This window comes from Brassica napus, chromosome C7, assembly GCF_020379485.1.
Source record: "Brassica napus cultivar Da-Ae chromosome C7, Da-Ae, whole genome shotgun sequence".
Classification (NCBI taxonomy): domain Eukaryota; kingdom Viridiplantae; phylum Streptophyta; class Magnoliopsida; order Brassicales; family Brassicaceae; genus Brassica; species Brassica napus.
The window spans coordinates 53,063,555-53,083,675 of NC_063450.1; the positions used below are offsets into that span (position 1 = coordinate 53,063,555).

At 34.3% G+C, this 20,121-nt stretch overlaps 1 protein-coding gene and 1 long non-coding RNA gene across 2 annotated transcripts; one reads left to right on the forward strand and one right to left on the reverse strand.

Annotated features, from left to right (window-relative positions):
- Positions 1-260: 260 nt before the first annotated feature.
- On the forward strand, positions 261-2,260 carry LOC111208180 (probable protein phosphatase 2C 63). Its single transcript, XM_022706962.2, has 4 exons — positions 261-738; positions 825-1,186; positions 1,508-1,744; positions 1,834-2,260. Exons 1-4 carry the CDS (start codon positions 477-479, stop codon positions 2,095-2,097), a joined length of 1,125 nt encoding a protein of 374 aa, XP_022562683.1. The 5' UTR covers positions 261-476; the 3' UTR covers positions 2,098-2,260.
- A 360-nt stretch (positions 2,261-2,620) lies between these two features.
- On the reverse strand, positions 2,621-7,499 carry LOC125590172. Its single transcript, XR_007326367.1, has 2 exons — positions 4,871-7,499; positions 2,621-2,889 (listed from the first exon to the last, which is right to left on the reverse strand). It is a non-coding gene; the product is annotated as an uncharacterized LOC125590172 (long non-coding RNA).
- Between the last annotated feature and the right edge of the window lie 12,622 nt (positions 7,500-20,121).

A 20,121-nucleotide genomic window follows, 5' to 3' on the forward strand; every position in this document is an offset into this window, starting at 1 on the left:
AAACATTAAATACTATTTTTGTGACTTTTGACCTCGAGTACTAGTTTGGAAAAATAAACTTGATTTAGTGCTATTTTTGTCTTTTTCTCTTTAAAAAATGACGTTCATGTTTTTATTTGTCCGCCCAAAACTTTGTCAAATGGAGGTGGAAAATAAATAAAACAACGCGTTGAATAAATAAAAGAGGATTGAAAAAGCACGGCAAAGAAGGAAAACGACGCGTAGTCTACGGACGTATATAAGGAACGGCAGAGTCGAAAGTCATCATCTCTCATACTATTCTTCATCTTCTTCTTCACGCGGTTGTCTCTTACCAACTCAACACACATTCTCTTAAAAAGCCTATCAGATCAAACATTCGTCGAATTAACAAACCGTTTTCAAATCCAACCTAAACCATTCGATTTCATCCCAACCGAATCAATTTCAATTTCACTCTCTACACTTGGAATCAGCTAAAACACTAACAGTAAGTGATGTTGCGAGCATTAGTACGGCCTCTCGAGCGGTGGTGTCCAGGAACCAGAGCGAACGGCGATGCTTTACTCTGGCAATCGGAGCTGAGACCGCACGCCGGCGGAGAGTATTCGATCGCGGTGGTTCAAGCCAATTCGAGACTAGAGGATCAGAGTCAGGTCTTCACATCCTCCTCCGCCACTTACGTCGGAGTCTACGACGGACACGGTGGACCCGAAGCTTCTAGATTCGTTAACAGACATCTCTTCCCTTACATCCACAGTAATCACATCTTCTCATCATTCCAAGATTCAAACTTTGCTTTAAAAAAAAAAAAAAATCTGATCTTTGTCATGTAAATTTTGCAGAGTTCGCTAAGGAAGAAGGAGGAATATCTCCAGATGTGATTAAAAGAGCGTTTAAAGAAACTGAGGAGGACTTTTGTCATATGGTTCAACGGTCCTTACCGTTGAAGCCTCAGATGGCTACTGTGGGAACTTGCTGTCTCTTTGGCGCTATCTCTAACGGCACGCTTTATGTTGCGAATCTTGGAGACTCGAGGGCTGTTCTTGGGAGAGTTGTTTCAGGGGTTGCTGTAGCTGAACGGTTGTCCACTGATCATAACGTTGCTGTTGAAGAAGTGAGGAAGGAGGTTAAGGCGCTTAACCCTGATGATTCGCAGATTGTTATGTATATTCGTGGAGTTTGGAGGATTAAAGGCATTATTCAGGTATGTTACTTAGAGCTTTTGCTTCCTTGCTTGCTTGTATCTATGGTGGAGTTTTGTGATTTGTGTTTCTATGCATAAAAGTTGTAGTGTGATGGTGTGTATTCTCTGTTTTGAGTGACGTAAGTTTGATATAAATGGGGGCTTGTAATGTTCCAGGAATCCTTCACAGGGGCTCCTGCAACGTTTCTTCCCCAGTGTAGTCAGAGCTCTACATGATAATGAAGAGATATGTTTTGTGGTTGTTGATGACCTTTCCATGAATGTTGAGCTCGTTGTATGTAGTAGTTAACTAAATTTGTTTATCTATGTGCTTCTTTATAGGTATCGAGATCAATTGGGGATGTATACTTGAAGAAACCTGAGTTTTACAGAGATCCGGTTTTCCAGCAACATGGAAATCCTATTCCTTTGAGGAGACCTGCGATGACAGCCGAACCCTCTATTATAGTAAGGAAGCTTAAGCCACAAGACTTGTTTCTGATATTTGCATCAGATGGTCTCTGGGAACATCTTAGTGATGAAGCAGCCGTTGAGATTGTACTCAAACACCCAAGAGCTGTAAGTTTGCCATCCTAAACTTGAAGTTTATTGTGTTTTTCCCTTTCTGTTAGCTACTTTTTAAATTTCTAACTCTCTGTGGTCTACAGGGGATCGCACGAAGACTTGTAAGAGCCGCTCTTGAGGAAGCTGCAAAGAAGAGAGAAATGAGATATGGAGATATGAAGACAATCGCCAGAGGGGTTCGAAGACATTTCCATGACGACGTAAGCGTCGTTGTTGTTTATCTCGATCAACACAAACCGAAGAATGGTAAACTGATCCAGCAAGGAGGCATCACAGCTCCACCGGATATCTACTCACTACGCTCAGATGAAGCGAAGCAACGGCAGCTACTCAATGTGTTATACTGACTCTCTGATTATGGTAAATGGTTGTTTTGGAAAATATTCAAATAGGGAAGAAAACTTGTTTACATATTTGTTTAATCTTTCACGAAGAATGTTTGTTCTTCTTATATATTGGAGTTGGATTTGTATATTCTTTTACTAGCAATGAATGAAACCCTTTTTCGTTTTCGGCAAAGCAGTTTTGGTTTTGTCAAACAATACTTCTGGCATACAGAAGTAAGAAAAACTTGTTTTGAGTTTATGACAAGGTTGATTGAACCTTGTTTGAGTTCTGCTAATGCTCGATGTGGTAAATGAACAAGTGAAAGAGTTGAATTTTAAGGTGAATTTATATTTGTATTTCTGTTTTAATAATATAGTTTTGCAGTATATAGCAGTTGATCACGATTTCTCTAAACCCAAACATATAATTTTATCTTCATCAAACGAAGAGCTACAAGACAATCATATCAACAGCAAAAATTCAATTACATTTCTGCTTTTTATTTTCTTAATTGTTTTTTTTTCATTTTTCTCAATCATTTAATAATATTTTAATCATCTTCTTTTCCATATAAATAATAACGCTAGATAGAATCAGTTATTTTTTTTTAACAAACTATTCATATTATTTGTTTCAAATAATTTTTCAGCTAGATGTCAGTACAAATGCCATTGTAAAACTGATGCCGACTGCATAAACATATGCATAGGCCCTCGGATAGATCCATCATTTATGGCTTGTGTTTTAAGTCCTCCAAAGAAATCCAATTGTGTTGTCTTGCTAGTCATGATATCGATATTATCTATCTTTACCTGTTATAAGATTTTAAATTAAAAAATTGCAGATATTTATAAAAATATTCAATTTAAATTAGCATCAATATCCAACCCAAAATATTTAAATGGTTCAAGTGAGAAGAGCTTAAGTGGTTTCATATGTGTATCGATTATACTATGTGAATCCATTTTCTAACTATACATTCAGGATCGAATCAGAAATTTTGAGAGTTAAAATATTTTTATAAAGTTTAGTAAAAAAAATCTATAATTTAAGGGTTTATGCATACGTAAAAAGTTTCAAAAATTTTGGAATCAAATTAACCAGGGAAAGCTCAAATTACAGCCCATTAAAAAATTTTGTTCTGGAGGAATGTGCTGGTCCCAAACTTGGCAGCTCAAATTCAGGATCGTCAACTCCTACAGTCTCAATGAGGTAAGCTCCAAACCCTCAGTTACTATCATGTCCTGTCGTGATCTTTTAGTTGGAAAATGAGTTTAACTCTTATACTCTTAGATTGTCATTGGCTTGTGTATATGAGCATTATTGTCTGGTAATTTGATATGTTAATTGGAAAAGAACTGAACTCTTATTATGCTAGATTGACATGTGTATATGAGCATTACTATCTGATAATGTGATCTGTTAGTGGAAAAACAAGGATAACACTTTTACGGTTAAATTGGCATGTGTATATGAGCATGTTACGTTACGGTAAAGCGTAAAGAGTAAAACATAAACAAAGTAGTGCTCACAATGTTATTATTTTCATATTTTTTTAAAAAAAATAGCTTAAATTTTGCTTATGTTTTACTTATGTTTTTTTCCAGTGCTTATGTTTTACTATGAATTGTTTATTTTAAATTATTTTGTGTGTTTAATGTATATACAACCTCTTAAAGTTATTAAGATTTTAACTTTTAGTTATGTAAAAATTAAATGAATACTTATATCTAGTTATGCTTAGGGAAGGTTTTCTGTTGGATATTAACAAGTTTAAGATGAGTACTTTGCTTGTTAATGTTCTGTTTCTGAGTGGTTAACTCAGGTATCGATCCAGGTGATGAAAAACAAAAGGATCAATGAGACTTTAGCTTGGCAAATAACGCGTCAAAGCTGGTATAACTCAGGAGAAGGCATAGGGATGTCAATAACTCATGAAGATAAAATGCCAAGTTTAGAGACTGGTCAAATGGGTTCGAAAGACAGCTCTTACCTTGTAAACCGATTCATCTTATGGAAGTTGGGTGAAATTGAATCTTGCAATCGATCCGAATCTTGACTGACTCCGAATCTCTAAGCTTCCGAAAACTGAAAACTAATCTTACTCAAGTATACAGCCTTGAGTCAAGAAATCGTGATCGACCGAGGAGGATTAACCAAATATGTTCTAAAAACCGCACAGAAATGTTAAGATCAGAACCATAGTGGTAACTATGTGATTGACTAACCTAATAAGCAGTCATGCTTAGGGAAGGTTTCTGTTGGATATTAACAAGTTTGAGATGATTACTTTGCTTGTTAATGTTCTGTTTCTGAGTGGTTTAACTCAGGTATCCATGTGATGAAAAACACAGGATCAATGAGAGTTTAAGCTTGGCAAATGAATGTGTCAAAGCTGGTATAACTCAGCAGGAGACATGGGGATGTCAAGGACTCAAGAAGGAAGTGGTTGCTATGTGATCATTGAGCTTGAGTTTGACTAGTGTCTGGTTTCATTGATAGGATAGTAAGTTTAAGGACTAAATTTACTATGTGTTTTGGGTTGTATAAGTGGGACTTATGCAGGTACATGATTGTATTTAAGTCTTTGGGAGACAGTGAAGAATTTTTAAAATTTAGATTGTGCTAATAACTACTAAATGTGACTGCTTATTAGGTTAGTCAATCACACAGTTACCATTATGGTTCCTGTCACAACCATCAGCCTGTTAAAGTGATTGAGAAAACTTAACCTTTCTTCCTGCAAAATGATTCTAGTGCTATAGCCGTTTGTTTCTTGTCACGTGCACTGACCTTAGAAACAAGCTCCCTTGAATCATTTGCAACAGGTCCTTGAACCATACATGCTTCAACCTGAAGCAATTCTTGATTCATACCTGCAAAACAAACTCAACCAACATTTAGTTAGTTTTAACTCAAACCTGAGATTGTACTTACAGTGATTTGTTTGAACTTCAAAGTATCACTCTGCTCCGCTATTGTTTCCAATAGAGGGTTCGGAATCGTTTCTTGAAGGGTTCGGAATCGTTTCTGAAAGGTTCAAGGATACAACTCTGGCTCGAGCAATCTTCAAACAGACCTGCATCAACAGCTTAAACCTCACTGCTGACGTCTTCTTTCCACCATGTCTCACACCAAATGCCTCTTGTAGTGTTCGTGAGACTCACTCTGCAGCAGCCCTTAAGATATATCCTCTAGAACCCTGATATCTCTTCTCTGCTGTGCCATCCTCAAACACCTTCACTTGTATGAGAAATCACACTAGACTTGGTGTTTGCATCACATTCTGTCTCAGACCCAATCAGTACATCATTCTGATTCATTTTCATTCTTCAAGCAAGCCTTGAATATCTATAAACCTCAACTGAGTATAACTTCTCTGTTATCCTGAGACGAAAACCTTTCTTGTGATGCTCCAAAGACACAAGTAAACCTCACTTGTTCTTAACCCAATGCAGTTTGACTTCTCTGGATGTCCATTCAATTAGGAATGCATTTCAGTTGCTCAACTTCTCTAAGATGACCATACTTCATTATCCTTTGACCCTGACTTTGAAGCTCCTTTGCATCGATGCCTCTGAAACTGTTCTTGCAGACCCTGCAACAGACCCTGCAGCTAGCCTTTTTCAACGTGTCCTCATCTCAAAAATTAACACTACCATCTCATTATCCTTGAGATGCCTGCAACTGACCACTAGATGACCTTAACATCATCAATCACTCCATCAGACCTAAGCAGACAACTCTATTACCTTCTGATGAAGACCAAGCTGTGACTGAACCTGTTGACAATCTCTTTCTGACCTTGGATCTTTGTTTTCTGCAGACTTGTATCACCCATGAAGCCTATCAAAACCAGTGATTCCTTTTTAACTCCTACCTGCCAAGAGCTAACCATCCTCTGAAGCCGTCTGACTTCATTACTCCACCTGCAACTCAACCTCTTAAGTAGCCGTGTACTTCATTTACTTGCAGAAACTCCACTTGAAGCTTCGATCCGTCAAAGCTTCATATATTTCTCAATCTTAGCTCCACCTTTCAGAGTTAAAACAACACTGCCTTATTGATTAATCATGGCTTAAAACTTGATAATTGTCTCATTTTCACTGCAGCCACTGCAACGAATCTGTTTTTACCAGAAGATCCACCAAGGCGCTTCCCTTTACTACCTTACGCCACTCATCTGAACCAACTTGACATCTATTATAATTCCTCCTCTTTGGATGAGAAAATTGTGTCAAACCTTGAGGCACCACTTCTGCTATATCTCCAGATTCCTCTTTGTTACTTTCAATTTTGACCATTCATAACAGAACTCCTGCTGCCATCTTCAAGTATTACACTAACAAACCGAGTTTCTGACCGTTAAGAATGTACCATTTCTGGAGCAGTCTGGAAAAAACATTCTCTTGAGACTTCCGAGTAGAACTTTAACCTTGAGCTTCATGTCCAGATTTCTTTATAATCGACACGTCAGATTTCAGTTGACGTAAGTAAACCAGAAACCACCTTATTCTTCCCTCCTTTGGTTTTTTATACCACTGATATCACAATCAGTTTCACCAATCATCTTCCCTGCCAAGTTAAGACACTACCTCCATTTGTCACAAAGCTTTAACCTGAGCTTATACAACCCAAAACACAACTGTAAATGATATTTTATGCAACACTTTGGAATATGAAGTCATTTTTAACATTTTTAATATTACTTATAACTTTTAGATTTCTAAAATAGTAATCCCTACAAACTTACTTTTTGAGTATTGGTAATGCTGTATTGATATAACATACACCCACTAATCGGTTTACTTTATAGACTTGTTTCTTATACTAATTATTTTTCTTATTTGAGATTTTTAAGTTAATTTTTGGTTTTTGTTTCTATAAATATTTTATTACTTAAATCATTTTTCAATAACATAGTTTTTAATAGATATTATAATTGTTGTTACATGCAGGGGCGGATCCACGTGTAGGAAGGGTGCGGCACATGGCACGTACTAAATAATAAACCTTTTGAGCAAAATTATGTACTGATTCAACTTTGTGGCTTGTTGGTTTTTAAAAGCTCAACTGTGCCCCACCCCACCCAATTTCCAGGCCTTCAATGAGCTGTATTTTTTTTCGTTTTAACTCTTTTACACTTTTTAGATTATTTCTTTTTTTTTTGGCTAAATAACATTATTCTTTCTTTGTTAGAAATTTTCTTTTGTTCTCTTTAATACTAGTTTTGGAATTCTTTTATAATTTATTTAAAGTTTACTTTAACAATTTTTTCAACTAAAATGAATATTAGAAAAGGAAGTTATCGTGTGTAATAAGAAAAAAAATAATAAATATAAATATTATTTTATAATATTATTTATATAAGTATCTAAAATTGTAGAATTGCTTATATTTTTGTGTGATTACCTTTTAAAAACGAAAAACGTAAAATAATATATTTTTAAAATTAATATGATATAATTTATTAGATAGTGTGCTCCATATTAAAATATTTTTGGGATTCGCTCATGGTTACATATTTTTTTTCTTAACTTAATTACGTAATTAAAGTATCACATACATGGATGTCATTACAAAGGAACGTTGTGCCAAGGTCTTGGTTGTTTTTTGTTGATTGAAAATCCACCAAATACGACATATACGAACAATGTTTGGTAGCCTTGACATCTCTTTCCACATACGACATTTACGAACAATCTAAAATTTTATTTTCATATTTACAAAAAAATTCTTAAATTTTGCTTATGTTTTACTTATGTTTTTTTTTGTCAGTGCTTATGTTTTACTATGCATTGTTTATTTTAAATTATTTTGTGTGTTAAATGTACAATTAAAGTTATTAAGATTTTACCTTTTACACATGTAAAAATTAAATGAATACTTATATCTATTTACATTTTAGGTATTGAATTTGGTAATTTAATGGAGTTTGATGGAATTTAAATCTGACATGAAATCTAGTGTTATTCAATTGTGGATTTGAACAAAGTGAATTAAAATCAAGTGTTATTGGATTAAAGATTTGTCAAATAGAAGTTGAAAAGAATTTATTTCACCTGTTATTCAATATCTCATATAGATTTTTGGAGAAGTTAGTTATAATAGATTTTGATAGAGTTTTTAGTGAAAAACAAGAAGAAACAAATCCTAGCTTCTTTTACGTGACTTTCAAATCCTTATCGAATTAATCAGTTCTTCTCGTTCTCATCCTTCCTCCTCCACGATTCCTCTATTTATCATCTTTCCTTCATCACCACTGTAATTGCTTCATGTAAATGAGTTATAAAGAATTCCCATAATATCCATCATAAGAATTAAAGTAAAACAATAGAGTCCATCACGCATTTAAAATTCCAGTTAAGTCCATTAGAATACTTCTAATTAGAATTTCCAATGAATTATTCAATCCAATACCACCCCGTACTTATTAGCACAATCTAAATTTTAAAAACTCTTCAATTCTCCCAAAGATTTAAATATAGTTAACTGTAAATTATATTTTATACAACACTTTGGAATATGAATTCATTTTTAATATTACTTATAACATTTAGATTTCTAAAATAGTAATCCCTACAAACTTACTTTTTTGAGTAATGATTGGTGCTATTGATATAACACACACCCACTAATAGGTTTACTTTATAGACTTGTTTCTTCTACTAATTGTTTTTCTTATTTGAGATTTTTAAGTTAACTTTTGGTTTTTGTTTCTATAAATATCATTATATTGCGTAATCATTTTTCAATAACATAGTTTTTATAGATTATATTATAATAGTTGTTACATGTTTTTTTTCTTAACTTAATTACGTAATTGAAGTATCACATACCGGGATGTCGTTACAAAGGAACGTTGTGCCAAGGTACTGGTTGTTTTTTTGTTGATTGAAAATCTGCCACGTACGACATATACAAACAATCTTTGGTAGCCTTGACATCTCTTTTTCTCTGATTACGACAAGACAGGATAGTAATTGAGGGTTTGGTGCTTACCTCATTGAGAAAGTAGGAGTAAAAAATTAAAGAGGGAAAACAAAAATTAAACAGTTAAAATAATCGATTATACTATGTGAATCCATTTTCTAACGACATATTCAGGATCGACTCAGAAATTTGAGAGTTTAAAATATTTTTATAAAGTTTAGTAAAACAAAAAAGTTGAGAAATTGCACTCTACACACAAGCTTTATCACGTAATTAGCTAAATACACATTTCCTGGTTGGATAGGTTTCATCGATAATTTTGTGACCAATTTACCCCTACTCACAAGTTACCGGTTCCTGAGGCTCAAAGAATTGCAGTCAATCATGTAAAAAGAAAAACGTTGGAGCCCTCTGATTGTATTTCCCTTATCTTTTCTCGTATTTTTCATTTCTGCTTTTGTTTATGAATTGTTGTCGTTGACATTCCTGTCTCATGTCTGTTATGTTGTGTTAAAATTTGTACTGGGTTTCTCCCCCCATCCATAACTTATCATCTTTTCCATTATGAATATCACATGTTATTAACAAGGACTATGTCCAATTCTATATAACTATTCAAATTTTTAACAGACTAATTATATGTTTCTATAATTCGTTTTGTTATATACGTTCACAAACGAACATTATCTTGACATGCATAACTGATCCATTTTCCCTTACGAACATCAAATGCTATTGACAAGGGCTAAGTCCAGTTTGACAATTTCATTCAAACCCTTTAGCAGGCTAATTATATTTTTTTATATTTGGTTTGTTAAATACAAACATAAACGCACAGTCTCATGACAGTTCCCCAAACCAAAACTTTTTTTGGCATGCTAAGTCCCCAACATATACTTCCTTGACGATAAGTCCAATTATGAATGTAATATTATTTTTGACAAAGGCTAAGTCAACTTGTATAAATATATTCATTTATTTAGCATGCTAACGACATTTTCTATACTTCATGTTGTACAAAATTGCAAACGATAGTTAGGGAACCAACAAAATGTTTACCGTGGCTACGTCAAGTTTTATACACATATTCAAACTTTTATCAAGTTACTAATTTTACCATTTGATCTAAAACGGCCGATATTAACACATGGACAAAATCAAAACGTTTTTTGTCGGCTAAGTTCCTATCCTTGAATTATTTGTCGATAATATTCAATACAAACTCCGGCTCCCATCCATTATTATGTTGAACTACTAACTTGGTTCGATGTACGTTTCGTCAAAGTGATTGTGGGTTTGAATTTTACTGATAGCTACTAATACAATTTCCTTTGTTTACTAACTTGTCTAACTTGATAACAAGTTACGAGAGTATATCCTAGGCTAATCATTACTATCCCCCCCCCCCCCCCCCCCAATTTTATTTAAAACCCTTTTAGCTTCTAACTTATTTCACTCCTACACAAACTCGACGTCTAAACCCAAGAAGGACAGTTCAGTCTTTTCCATTCAACTTGCTCGATTCAAAGGCCCACATAAACTTTGTTTTAGGCAGTTTCCTAATTCTTTTAGGATTTTGGCCTAATTCACCCAAAAAAATCTATAATTTAGGGGATTATGTATACGTAAAAGGTTTCAAAAATTTTGGGGTCAAATTAACCAGGGAGTGAACTCAAATTCCAGCGCATTAAGAAATTTTATTCTGGAGGAACGTACTGCAAACTTGGCAGCTCAAATTCAGGGTCGTCAACTCCTATTGTCTCAATGAGGTAAGCACCAAACCCTTAGTTACTATCATGTCCAGTTGGAAAATGAGCTCAACTCTTATACTGTTAGATTGTCATTGGCTTGTGTATATGGGCATTATTGTCTTGTAATGTGATATGTTAATTGGAAATAGAATTGAACTCTTATTATGCTAGATTGGCATGTGTATATGAGCATTACTATCTGATAATGTGATATGTTAGTGGGAAAATGATGATAACACTTTTACGGCTTTGGCATGTGTATATGAGCATGTTACGGTAAAGCGTAAAGAGTAAAACATAAACAAAATTTTTTTGTTAGTAGTCCTCACAACGTTGCTATATAAGCAATAAGTTTTTTATTTTCCCTGTTGACTGAAGAGGAAAACATAAACCAAAGTTGAACCATCTAAAATCAGATCTAAACTATATAGGAGTAAAGGTGAAATGTGATATCTATTAACAAACAATCATGACCCTTAGCGATCAAGAATTCATTCTAACCCTTATGTAGCACAAATTCATCTTTTTAGCAAGTCATTCACAAAACATGTATGTATAAAATATGTTTATCTAAAAATCTAAAACTGAGATCTAAAATTTTTTATTTTTATAATTTTTTTTAAAAAAAATTGCTTAAATTTTGCTTATGTTTTACTTATGTTTTTTTGTTAGTGCTTATGTTTAACTATGTATTTTTTATTTTAAATTATTTTGTGTGTTTAATGTATATAAAACCTCTTAAAGTTATTAAAGATTTTACCTTTTAGTCATGTAAAAATTAAATGAATACTCAATGTGTTATACTGACTCTCTGATTATGGTAAATGGTGACCAAATAGGGAAGAAAGCTTGTTTTACATATTTTTATAATATTTTACGAAGAATGTTTGTTCTTGTTATCCATTGGAGTTGGACATTGTATATTCTTTTACCAGCAAAGGACCAAACCCTTACTTTTTGGGCAAATCAGTTTTGGTATCATGGCCTATACTTCGAGGTAAGATATGTTCGCGTGGTTTAGATGAGTAAAGAGTTAGCAGCTCTGCAGAAACGACATAGTTTAGGTTTACTATACATAACATTTGAAGACTATTTACATTATCACACCATATTGCTGCTTCCCTTCACAATCTTCTCCCATTCAACTATGAAATTCAAAGAAACTATATTTTCATCGAAATATTGGATTTCGCTGCTGGGTTCCCACCGTTCAATCAGCGAGGAAAGGAAGCTGACGACCTGAGCCTTTTCTGGTCTCTACTCAGGTGTCCTCGTGCAGCATTGTCTTGCTAGTTTTGCAACTTCGTATATGGTCCGTTGAGTGTCTTGGTTGGCGATAATGTTTCCGTCAATAGCTTCCAAGAAAGTGTCATCTTCACGAAGCATCTTCCTGAACCATGTTGTGATGTGGATATCGTCTTCAGCTCGGCTATGGTCTGTACCTTTCTTGCCAGTTATGAGCTCCATGAGGATGACTCCGAAGCTGTAAACATCGATCTTTCTCGTAACCCTTCTGTCCACTGCAAATATAGATATTTTAGTTGTTAGTTTCCAAAATCAATTATACAATCAAATATAGATAATTGACAGAGGAATAAGATAACTATACAATATTCGGGTGCCATGTAACCGGGTGTCCCACGACACTTGGTCTTGACTGATTCCATGTCTTCTTCTATAGCAGTCACTAATCCAAAGTCAGATGCTTTGGCTCGTAAATCATCCCCGAGAAGAATCTTTGGCGGTTTCAAGTCCCTGTGGATGTAGTGTTGGCTCTGAAGAGCCAGCGTATGGAGATACTCTACTGCTCGAGCGGCATCCAACGCAATACTAAGGCGTGTAGTCCAGTCTAGTGGTCTCAAACTGTGGTCACCCCAGTGAAAAAGATGTTTGCTCAATGTACCTTGGGACACATACGGATAGACTAATAACCTATCGTTTCCTTCAATGAAATACCCATAAAGAGACACTAAGTTACGGTGATGAACCCTGGTTTAGAACAGTGACCTCGGATTTGAATTCTTTGAGGCCTTTACCAGCAATAGCCGATTGGTTCATCTTCTTGACAGCAATCCCCCTTCCATCTTGCAGTGTGCCTCTATATACAGATCCAAACCCACCTTCTCCGAGTAAATTCTCAACTCCAAAGTTGTTTGTTGCATCTATAAGAATCTGCATTGGGATCGCTTTGTTCTCGATGATCTTACTGTGATCAACCATCTCGACGTGTTGCTCAGCCATCTCGATCTCGTTGTGCTCAGCCATACCAAATAAAAATTTTAGATTTCAATCATCTCCCTTCACAAAATGTATAATATATGTTTATCTAAAAGTCTAAAATTGAAATCTAAAATTTTTATTTTCATAATTTTTGAAAAATATTGCTTATATTTTCCTTATGTTTTACTTATGTTTTTTTGGTCAGTGCTTATGTTTTACTATGTATTGTTTATTTTAATTATTTCATGTTTTAATGTACATATAACCTCTTAAGGTTAGATTTTACCTTTTAGTAATGTAAAAAATAAATGAATTATATCTAACTAGTGGTTAATCAGTGCTTCTCATGGAATTTTGTCTCTTTGTGTAATTTGAAATAATTGTTTGTTAGTTTTTATTACAGAGTGTATTTTTGTGTATGATACTCCCTCCGTTTTTAATTGTAAGTAGTTTAAGGAAAATTATTTTGTTTCAAAATGTAAGTAGTTTCCAAATATCTAGATAACTTTTACATTTATTGGATATAGTGTAACCAATCAAATAATATTAATTTTTTTATAATTGGTTGAACTAATTAATTAAATATTATTTTTTTTAAAGTACCAACTTTCTTAATATTAGTGCTTTTAGTCTAAACTACTTACATTGTGAAACAGATGGAGTATAAGTTATTGGATAGCTTTGTTATAAAATGTTATATTATGGATGTGTTGAATTCATTTTTAACCAACTCAAGATAACGATTGAATATTCAAATGTTGGTTATAGTATGTATCATGAGATTACTCCTATGTTTTTATATAATATTATCTTTTAAACTTTTTACACATTAATTTGTTGTCTACACACAAACACAGTAGACAATAAACCCCCTGAGACAAAGAACCAAAATATTTTTTTTGAAAAAGAACATAAAAGAACCAAGATAGTTGTGGCAACCACCTCACCATTGTCCTTGTTTGAAATTCCGGTTCACTAAATTATTTTTATTTGGAATTAGTATTGTAAAACATCGATATACAAAAAAAACTAAAAATAAAAAATAACTATTACAAACTGATGTAAAAACACTAAAAATATCATTTTAAGTTGGTATTAAACATTGATATTGTTTGGTATTAAATATAGAAGGAACAGGCCTGCTTAAAATCCTTTGATCTACAAGTGGAAGAATATAGACGGAACGGGTCTGCTTAAAATCATTTTAAGTTGGTATTAAATATAGGTACAGAACTTAGGTTCACCTCCTAGAGTGAATCTTTAAATTCACAACACCCTTTAGAACTAATCAAAGTGACACATATATTATTAATTAAAAAATATTAAATTAAATAAAAAATAGCTACAAAAAATAAAAACGCTAATTTTAACTATGCTAACGCTTCCAGTTAAACCTTAAACTCTAAATCTTAAATTCTAAACCCTACACCCTAAATTCTAAACCCAAATCCAAACCCCTAAATCCAAACCTTATATCCTAAACCCTAATCCTAGACCCTAAACCCAAATTATATACCCTAAACCCAAAAACTAGACTATAAACCTAAACTCTATACCCTAAACCCAAATCTTAAACCCTAAACTCAAACCGTAAATCTTAAACCCAAATTATATACCCTAAACCCAAAACCTTAACCATAAGTCCAAACGGTAAATCCTAAACTCAAACCGTAAATCCTAAACCCAAAACCTATACCCTAAACCCAAATCCTAGACCAAAAACTCAAACAGTAAACCCTAAACCTAAACCCAAAAGTTAGATGCTATAGGGTATGGGTTAAGGTTTACGGTTTGGGTTTAAAGTCTAAGACTTAGGTTTAGGGTATATGGTTTAGGTTTATAGTCTATTTTTGGGTTTAAGGTATATAATTTGGGTTTAGGGTCTAGGACTAGGGTTTAGGATATAGGGTTTGGGTTTAGAGGTTTGAATTTGGGTTTAAAATTTAGGGTATAGGGTTTAAAATTTAAGATTTAGGCTTTAGGGTTTCGCTGGAAGCGTTAGCGTCATTAAAACTAGCGTTTTTATTTTTTGTAGCTATTTTTCATTTAATTTAATGTTTTTTAATTAACAATCTATGTGTCAATTTGATTGGTTCTAAAGAGTGAAATGAATTTAAAGGTTCACCCTAGATTATAATATTACATCTTCGTTCAGGGTTAGGTCCAAGAGAGCATACATCTGATTAGATTGTTTGCTTTATCAACCTGATTATAATATTTCAGCCTGAAAGAGAATATTTAAAATTTGGACGACTTCGGTATCAAATATTAGAGATCGTTAATGATGTACTAGACTTAACAAGTCGTAAAATATCGTTGTTCGAACTTTGGTAGGAATCATTGTTCGAACTTTGGTAGGAATCATTGTTCGAATATCAAAACAAATGTCTGATTGAAGATCGTTATAAATGGGGTCTTATAAAACCATATTTAATATTTTTATATTAAAAAGAATAGAACGCGTTTTTCTAAATGTATTAATTAATATCCCAAGATTATATTTTCGAATTGATTTTGCCACATGTGTTCTGTACAATCAATTTCACAAAACAAATATAACATGACTACTGAAATTGATGACATGACTTTCGAAAAAATATGACATGAATAATTTCATTTAATGTTGATTTATATTTTTGGCAAACTTATTAGAATATGGTAATAATTTATATATTACATTTAATATTGATATTTCTTTTTGGTAAACTTTTTTTAAATATGGTAATAGTCCATACATCATCTATAAAATAAATATATTCATATATAACATTTCAAATTTTGAAATATTATTGTTTTTGTATAATTATACAATTTGTATTACTAAAGCTTTCAAAAATTTCTACAATTTTTTAAAAATTTAAATATCTAATCATAAGATCATTAGTTTTTTATATACCTACAAATTTTATAAATATTGTTTAGGCTAAATGTTTGATAATTACACAATGTTATATCATTTTTATTAGTTTTATACAAATTGATTTAAGATATATCAAATCTATATTAAATATTAGTAAGAAAATAGTAAAATCTATAACATTTAATAAAATTTATTTTTAAATATAAGTTAGATTTAAAAAAAATTCTTACTGCACATGGTTGGTGCAAGAAAATACCTAGTATATCTTTAAAAAATATTTCAAATTTTAGAATGCATATTTATATAAGAAGCTCTAAAATCAACCCAAAATTACAATTGACTGAATATTTAGCCCCGATATCAATTACTGTATCACTACGTATAAACCATTCAAAGATTTTGAAAATATAGAAATAATAGTAATAGTTTTAAAATTTGAAAGTTATGCAAACAAAAATTTGTTTTTGGAATAGGTGATGCAGGTACTCGTAGATTTTCGTAAATTTGATTTCAAACCTATCCAAATCTATGTAGATTAAAAAAGCATCCTAGTACCTGTTTTTTTTACTACAGCAAGTAAAATGACTCAGCTGCCTAGATAGATCCCCTCACCTTTACCGAACATACCGAGGACAAAATAGTCATTTCCTTCTGAACACGTGCTTTGAATTTTATCTTCGAATTTTTTTATTTTTTTCGCTTAACTTTTTTTTTCTTAATCAAACGGGCCTAGCCCACGGCCGAAGACCGAATACACCAAATGTAAGTCAAATAACACGTTTTTCATAATAGACGGTGATGGACGGTAAAGGAGGTGATTTTGTCAATAATTATGGCTTTCACATGTCTAAACTTCTTCTATAAAAGGAGAGCTAAGCTGAAGAGGAAAGCATCCCAAAATTAAAATCACAAAGAGAAGTGAAGAAGAAGAAGAACGTGAGAGAGAGAGAAAAAAAAAAAATTCTATAATCTCTTACGGGTATTTGGGATCGGGCTGAGAGAAAATTATTTAGAGAGTTTGGGTATTTTCTCCTATTATAACGAGAAAATTATTAATCGATTTCTCCGTTATAATTGAGAGGTTGTAACTCCTATTATTTTTCTCGTAATAAATTCTTCTACCTTGTCCGTGGTTTTTATCCTTTGGGGTTTTCCACGTTAAATCTGGTGTTCCATTTATTACACTATTTTTCAAATTATTAGCTGCGATCCTGCTCTATCCGGTCCAGTTTTACAACAAGTGGTATCAGAGCATAGGTTCTGGAAGAAGCAATGGCGGCAAAATTTGAGATCGAAAAATTCAACGGCAGTAACTTTGCGCTGTGGAAGTTGAAGATGAAGGCTATCTTGAGAAAAGATGGTTGTTTAGCGGCCATTAGTGCAAGACCGACTACATACACAGATGATGATAAATGGAACGAGATGGATGGGAATGCTATGGCAAATCTTCATCTTGCCCTTGCAGATGGAGTGTTGTCAAGCATAGAGGAGAAGAAGACTGCAAAGGAGATATGGGATCACCTTGCAAAATTGTACGAGGCCAAATCGCTGCACAGTACAATTTTCCTCAAGAGGAAGCTTTATACCCTTCGAATGGGAGAATCTACTTCAGTGACGGAGCACATCAACACCTTGAATACTTTATTTTCTCAACTCACTTCGTTGAGTTATAAAGTAGAATCACAAGAACGTGCTGAGCTTCTACTTCAAAGTCTACCAGATTCATATGATCAACTCATCATCAACTTAACAAATAATGTCTCCACCGACAGTCTAGTCTTTGACGATGTTGCAGCTGCGGTTCTAGAAGAAGAAAGTCGGCGCAAAAGTAAGGAAGATAGACGAGAAAATTCTCAAATAGAGGCATTGACGGTGATGAGAGGGAGATCAATGGAACATGGCTCATGTGGGAGTCACAAACATGGTAGATCAAAGTCAAGAAGTAAGAAGACTTTTAAATGCTACCACTGTGGCAAGAAGGGTCACTTGAAGAAGGATTGTTGGGAATTGAAGAATTTCAACCCTCAAGGAAATGTCGCAAACACTTCAGATAATGGAATCGCGCTATGTTGTGAAGCAGCAATTTCAAGCGAAAATAGAAGAAGGTTCGCTGATATATGGTTGTTCGACTCAGGAGCTACATATCACATGACCTCTAGAAGAGAATGGTTCCATCATTATGAACCCATCTCAGGAGGATCTGTGTACAGTTGCAATGATCATGAACTTAAGATTGTTGGCACTGGATCCATTCAACTGAAGATGTATGATGGTACAGTTTGTACTATTCATGAGGTGCGACACGTGGAAGGCCTGAAAAAGAATTTACTATCTGTGGGGCAACTTGATGATCTTGGTTGCAAAGTTGAAGTTCAAAATGATACTCTAAAAGTAATTAGAGGAGCACTTGTGCTTATGAAAGGAGAGAAGATAGTTGCGAAGTTATACATGTTAAGAGGAGAAACTCTGTCAGAATCAGAAGCATATATTGCTTCAAGCAGTTCCAGTGAGAAAGCTACTACGGTGTGGCATCAGAAACTTGGGCATATGTCTGAACAAGGCATGAAAATTCTTGCAGAGAAGAAGTTAGTTCCGGGTCTGACAAAGGTATCACTATCCTTTTGTGAGCATTGTGTGACAAGCAAGCAGCATCAGTTGAAGTTTAGCACGTCAAATTCTAGAAGCAAAGTTATTCTAGAATTGGTTCACTCTGATGTGTGGCAAGCACCAGTTATATCACTAGGAGGAGCGAAGTACTTTGTGTCCTTCATCGATGACTACTCCAGGAGATGTTGGGTGTATCCTATCAAAAGTAAGGCAGATGTGTTTTCAGTTTTCAAAGTTTTCAAAGCACGGGTGGAACTTGAATCTGAGAAGAAGATCAAGTGTTTGAGGACAGATAATGGAGGTGAATACACTGGTGATGTATTTAGCCAATTATGTAAAGTAGAGGGCATCAAAAGGCAGTTCACTACATCATACACTCCTCAACATAATGGAGTGGCAGAGCGGATGAACATGACTCTGTTAGAAAGAACAAGAGCAATGTTGGGAGATGCAAGCTTAGAGAAGAAATTCTGGGCAGAAGCAGTCAACACCGCCTGTTATGTGATAAATCGGTCGCCATCAACTGTAATTGAGTTGAAAACACCGATGGAGATGTGGACAGGAAAGCCCGTCGAATATTCAAACCTCCATATATTTGGGAGTCCAGTGTACGTAATGTACAATAATCAAGAAACTACGAAGCTAGATCCAAAGTCTAGAAAGTGTGTGTTCTTGGGATATGCTGATGGAGTAAAGGGGTATTGCCTGTGGGATCCCACTGCCCACAAGGTTATAATCAGCAGAGATGTTATCTTCACAGAAGATAAGAAGATCGAAGAAGAAAAAAGCAGTTCAAAAGAAAGGTCAGAGACTGTAGCAGTACAAGTGGAAAAGGAGAATTCTTCAGGAGCAACACCAGAACACGAGGAAGCCGAACCTGCCGAGTTGGAAGAAGAACTTGGTAAAGGAAAACGTGTAAAAACTACACCAGCTTGGCACGAGGATTATGATCTGAGCTGCAATGTTGCATATTGTCCATTAACTGAGGACGGAGAGCCATCAAATCTCCAAGAAGCAATGAGCAGTCCAGATGTTTCTCAGTGGATGGAAGCAATGCAAGAAGAAATTAAAGCTCTACATAAAAATAAAACTTGGGAGCTCGTACCATTACCGCAAGGAAGAAAAGCAATTGGAAACAAATGGGTTTATAAGATCAAGCGAAATGGTGATGACCAAGTGGAGCGGTATCGTGCTAGATTGGTGGTGAAAGGATATGCTCAGAAAGAAGGCATTGACTTCAATGAAATTTTTTCACCTGTGGTTCGACTTACAACAGTTCGGATACTGTTGGCAATGTGCGCTACATTTGACTTACATCTAGAGCAACTAGATGTGAAAACATCGTTTCTTCATGGAGATCTTGAGGAAGAAATTTATATGCTCCAACCAGAAGGTTTTGAAGAAAAAGAAAAGGAGAACTTGGTTTGCAGGTTAAACAAATCTCTGTACGGTCTAAAGCAGGCGCCAAGATGTTGGTACAAGAGATTTGATTCCTTCATCATGAGCCTTGGATATAGCAGACTTCATGCAGACCCTTGTGCATATTTCAAGAGGTTTAGTGAAACAGAGTTCATTACTCTGCTGTTATATGTAGACGACATGTTGATAGCAGGCCCCAACAATGATCGTATCAATGAATTGAAGGCACAGTTGGCTAGGGAGTTCGAGATGAA